The sequence below is a fragment of the Cibotium barometz genome, chromosome 47, assembly GCF_041138505.1.
Source record: "Cibotium barometz isolate CiBa-2024 chromosome 47, ASM4113850v1, whole genome shotgun sequence".
NCBI classification, from domain to species: domain Eukaryota; kingdom Viridiplantae; phylum Streptophyta; class Polypodiopsida; order Cyatheales; family Cibotiaceae; genus Cibotium; species Cibotium barometz.
The window spans coordinates 35,258,069-35,263,876 of NC_141092.1; the positions used below are offsets into that span (position 1 = coordinate 35,258,069).

At 41.7% G+C, this 5,808-nt stretch overlaps 1 protein-coding gene across 1 annotated transcript; it reads right to left on the reverse strand.

Moving 5' to 3' along the window:
* Positions 1-2,940: 2,940 nt before the first annotated feature.
* LOC147611624 (pentatricopeptide repeat-containing protein At2g33680-like) lies at positions 2,941-5,103 on the reverse strand. The gene has a single exon (XM_086784696.1). The coding sequence runs from the start codon at positions 5,093-5,095 to the stop codon at positions 3,635-3,637; it is 1,461 nt and encodes a 486-aa protein (XP_086640822.1). The 5' UTR covers positions 5,096-5,103; the 3' UTR covers positions 2,941-3,634.
* Between the last annotated feature and the right edge of the window lie 705 nt (positions 5,104-5,808).

Below are 5,808 nucleotides of genomic sequence, written 5' to 3' on the forward strand. Positions count from 1 at the left end.
ATAATTCAATTTCATCAAGTCTACAGTGAGATCCAAGCTCTTCATCAAATCTACAGGTGACTTTGGTAAAACAGAGATAAAGCTTTCAATATTTGATCAAATCTTGTGTTTATTGGCTTGATCCTCTACTAGACTCATTGCTATTGATGCCTTTGAAAGCATTTGAGCTCATTTGAAGTCTAAGGCACCAGATCTGGACTCCCCGCATACTCTGTTTTTTGCACACAAAATAGTAGATTAATTTACTAATCAGTGATTAATCAGTGCTAATCACTATATTTTGGTATAATTGAGGGTTCAAATTAACCATTAGGTATCTGATACAGATCCCTATAACTTCAAATTGCAATTCGGAGTTGGTTTGATACTCCAAGCATTCCGTATAAATTGGTTACCCTTGATTTAATGTAATTTCTGATTTTATGCTGATTATTTTATTGTAATCATCTATTAAACACCAAATTGAGTTGTAAAAGGGTAGACACTGCCCTTGAATCTTGAAATTGGATCAAGAGGTAAGACCCCTTTCACATCACCATAAGTACAGTACAGGAAATAGCTAAATTTAATGGGGAGCAATATTACACATGGCAGACAAAAACCATGTATTTGCTCATGAGGAAAAATCTGTGGGGATTAGTTGAGGGAAGAGATGAATGCCCAGAGAGAGGAGAAAATGAGTGGAAGAGCAGGAATGAAAAAGCATTGGGACTTATTGCACTCAGTTTAAATGATGAAATCATTCATTACATCACAGGGATACAATGGACAAAAGATGCATGGAATGAACTCAATAAATTATTTGACACACAAGCAAAAAATTCAAAGATAAATCTGTTAATGCAATTCTACAAATTGGATATGAAGGAAAGTGAACCTTTAATCACACACTTGAATAAATATAAAAGCATTAAGCAACAGCAGCTGGCAGCTATTGGTAAAAAGGTAGAAGATGATGAGGCACTAGCAGTGCTTCTAAAGAGTGTGGACAAAGGTGAATATGAAAATATTGTAGCAACACTAAAGAATGTACCTGAATTGAAGCTACACGAGATAGAAGCAGCTCTACTAGAGCAAGAGAGCAGAGGCAAAGAGAAGAAATGGCTCGACTCAACAGCAGGAGAGAAGAAAAAGCATTCTTCACCACCCGAGGAGGATTCTCTCAAGGACGAGGACGAGAAAGAGGTAGAGTAGGAGGAAGGACCTTCACTTGCCCCACAAATGTGGAAAGCTAGGACACATGGCGAGAGACTGCTACAGCAAACCCAGTGGAGAAGGAACGATATCGGCAAACTTCATGGAGGCTCCAAAGGAAGTGGAGTCGAATCATCTTTTCTGAGAGAGACCCCACAATCCAATGTAACCTGCCCCAACAAAGTAAAACCACCTCTGAGCCACCGATGATGTAGGCCACGTGGTAGATGTATGTGTGAGCACTTTAGTCAAGGTCGCGGGCACTTATAGTAGCCTTGGACACATTGAGAGAGAGAGTGTCAAGGACTATGGAGTTTAGGGACTTGAGGCACTGGTCGCGGACTATCAAGTAAGGGGAGACAAACTTGGTATAGGGTCTAGGTGTACTAGGAGTATTCACTTGAGGAGAGGTGTTGAAATATACAAGTGAATAGGGTGTGTGCGCGAGAACAAGCCCTTGGTTGGAGGCTATAAAAGAGGATGTGTAAATGTGAAAGAACCTGTGAAAAGGTGAGAAGAATCTACTGGGAAAGAATAAAGGGTAGCATGAGAAGATTTAAGAAGTGTGGAGATATTCTGGGAAAAGTGAAGAGGTGGAAAGAATCAGGGAAAAGAGGTGGAGTGAATCATGGAGAAATTAGTGGAATTTGATGCTTGATGTAAACTTTATAAATTGAGGCATTGCCCTAATGAAAATTTGCTGGTTTTTTAGTATCCATGCCTACATTAATCTATTTGTTGATTACCCACTAATTACCTACTAATTATATCTTAATTATTTACTAATCACTTTATTAATGATGCTGATTCTAGTGTTTGATCCACCATCATAGCTCATCACAATGCTCTAATTTCAACAAGAACAAACACATTCTTAGTCTATTTCTTTTTCTAATGTGCTTACTTCTTTTCTTGCTCATGTGATTCACTCCCTACCTTCCTTGTATTCCATAGCACGACATTTCTAAACAATTTTGACTCAAAGTAATTGAAGTTATACAGAATTTAAGCACATTAGAATAAAATAAACATTAAATCTCCTTAGAAAATATAAAAGAAGGTGAATTTAGATTCTAAAAGAAGAGAGAGAAAGCCCTTACTTAAATGACCCATTTGGAGCCCAAATTTTTCCTAATGTGCTTGCAAATGCTTACTAGTTTCTTCTATGGCTAGGATTTGTAAAGAGAAGACTTCAAGACATGATCAAGAAATCCTAAATACCTTCAAAATAACTTATCATTGGTTGACTTCGAGCACTTATCAAGCTTTCTTTCCATGCCCATGGATTATTAATATAGAAAACACATAAAACACAAGCTACCACCTAGATCTTCACAATCGACTGCTACGTTTTGTTGCCTCTTTTTTGCTTCTTGTCCATGGTGAAGGTCATGCCCAAGAAACCCTAAATAAGGCTCACAACACTCACAAAGCTTCATAAGACCAAGATGCACTGAAAAGCCATAAGGTTTGGAGAAGAAAAATCAACAAAAAATTCCAAAAGTAGGAATAGTCAAAAATTCATTTCGGTTTTTTTTTTGAAATTTTTTAGCAAGAAAGAGGATCAAAGCTTGTGCTCTAATATCAATGTAAGGAAGGAGATCCCATTGAGACTTGAATGGGCACAAGACAAAAGAAAGTCTGCTTTTGCACAGCCAAGGTTCCATGGAAGCTTGAATGAGCTCTCCAAAAAAGTGCATTAGTGAAATGATTAGTAAGTGAATTAGTGTAGGATTATGCCCAATAATTGTCTTATAAACTTAGCCCTCCTTCACACTTATTAAACTATGTACATATGCCCGAACTTATATAAGCATTTAGACTAATATGTACATTACCACTTTTCATGTCCATGGCTCATCATTGTTACAACATTCATCCTCAAGTCCGTAAGAAACACAATACAATGCATCCTAAAGCATGCATGTTGGAGTTGCCAATCTAAAGTGTATGGGCAACCAATGTTCTCCTAGCACTTCCAGTAGGTAAGATTATGTCTAGTTGAGCTCTTCAAGAAAACTAGAGAAGCAAAAAAGGCAGAACTCATGCTAGACACAGCGATTTGGTGGAGCTAATCACATTTTAAATTGAAGAGCAAAGACCACACTAGAATGTGGATGAGTGGAATGTTTTCACTAAAATGCCCTACGCTCCATGCCCCACCAAAAAATCATGCAAACAATTAGTGTTCATGGTAGCTGATAGACGTTCCACTCGGTAGAAATACTAGATTTTACAAGGTCCCACAATGTGCAGTGCACAGAATCATATGCATTCTGCAGGAAATTAGTCTGTGTAACATATGAATGGCCTGGAACAGCTCCTGTGAATGGGATTTTAAGGTCCCCGGCCGAAACAGCTCCTGTGATGCTTAAGAGAACCTGCATCTCTACATCCTAATCATCTTGAACATCCTTGCTCTTGCTACACAGCACCACCCTCAGCACGCAACATAAAAATCCGACAGAACTACATATGCGGAAGATATCAAGGGATCCAGTTGTATGATACATTCGGCGGCTCTTTTTCCCCGCTCTATGTCATTATGGGCCTTGCATGCACCAAGCAAGGTCTGCCATATCACGGTGCTATTTCGAACGTCTGTGTTGTTCAACAAGACCTCTGCCTCCTCTACTCGACCCGCTCTCCCATAAAGGTCAATTAGGCACCCATAATGCTGTGAAGTTGGTGTGATGCAGTGGTCTTTGCTTATTGAAAAGAAGTAACGAAGACCCTCTTCCACCATGCCCTCATGACTACATGCCGACAATATGTTCACATAAGTTATCTCATTCGGCCTTACACCATCTGCCTGCATTGCTGAAAAGAGTTGCAGTGCCTCCTGCACACGCCCAACTTGCGCATATGCAGAAATCATGGCAGTCCAAGATATCACATCACGGAGACGCATTCTCTCAAACACACACAAGCCATCCTCCAAGTTCCCACACTTAGAATACATATTGACCAGGGCATTTCCCACCAAGAGATCAGTTTCAAAGCCGCTGTCAATGATAGTAGAATGAAATATTTTGCCCCATGTCAAGGTGGAGAAGGTGGCGCAAGCACCCAAAACAGCAATAAGGGCTACGGAGTCTGGTTTCACCCACTCTCTCTGCATTTGTTGGAAAAGCTGGACTGACAGCTTTTCATAACCATGTTTGGCATATGCATCTATCATGGCACTCCATGACACTGTGTCATGTTCACTTACATGATTGAACACATGTCTCGCTTCGGTGAGGCGGCTGTGCTTGCTGTACATGTTGATGAGGGCAGTAGCGACGACAACATGGGATTCTGATTGGCTGTGGGCAAGCATGGAATGGATGAATGTACCTTCTGTAAGGGTTTCCATGAGGGCACATGCATCAACAGTGGTGCTGTAGGTGAATTTGTCTGGCAGGAGGCCTTCAAGAAGCATCTGGTGGAAGTGGTGGAGGGCCTGGGTGGAATATTCGTGCTGGACGAATACAGCGAGGAGGATATTCCAAGTGAAAAGATTCTTTCTGTGCAAGCGGTGGAAGATGGAGCAGGCATCGGGGAGGGCACCACATTTGCCGTACAACTCAAGGAGAAGGTTAGAGAGGAATCTGTTACCTGCGAATCCAGCTTGGACGATGATGTGGTGGGCGAGGCTTCCTGCGGCGAAGTCCTTTGCGTTCTGAAGGAGGGAAGCGTAGGCCTGGATTTGCTGGAAATCTGATGGTGGCTTCTTCTTCGTCTTCAAGGTAGGGTTTCGCTGCTGAGAAGCGTTATCCCCCCAGCATGTTGCGAAACTGCGGATCAGTAAACACCTTCGGGGGCTTGCTGGAGGAGTCGAACAAGGCAATGTCTGCATACCAGCATTGTGCTTACACACTTGGATGCGCTCGGCCGGGACGCCCGCCCGGCGACACATTCTACTACCCGCATGTGGAAGGCCTCAATCCATTCTATTAAGCTGCACCCCTTTCACATATCACTTTCTCTAGCATCTCCTCTAAAACTATCTCCCTCTAGCCACATGGCAACATTGTACAAAGGGGCAGAGTGCGCACGGATGGGGACAGTGCCGCAGTAGCAACGCGCGAGCGCAGAACTAGTGATAAATTGTGCACATGTTGGCCAAGTTGAAGCCACGCATTTTATAGTAAGGCCCTAAAGAAACCCTACCTAAACATGGTTCATTGGCCTCGACCATCCTCTCAGTTCCTTCAAACCCCCCCAAAAAAAGAACGCACAAGATGTGACCCCACCCTCTCGGGTGCCTCTAAAATGTAGTGTTTATTGGGTTCTTACTTGGTAGCCACATCCTAAGAAGGGGCTCAAATCAAGCTTTTAGCTTTACACATTGGAAAATCATTGATAAAAGCCAGTGCCCTTGGGATATGAGTGAAAGGCCTTAGACTATGTGAAATTTACGGTTGAATTTCCCACTTCTCACTTTTTATAGGCAGCTAGTATGCTTGGACTGCTCTGCTTCCAGTTTCTTGTGTACTTTCACAATGTGTACATCTAAGGGAGATGGTCTTTCTTATTTGATTCATAGTCACATAGTCATGATAGTTTGAAAAATGCTTGAATATCGATGCAAACAACATAGGCAACCCTATGTTTTTGAAGTAGTCATCA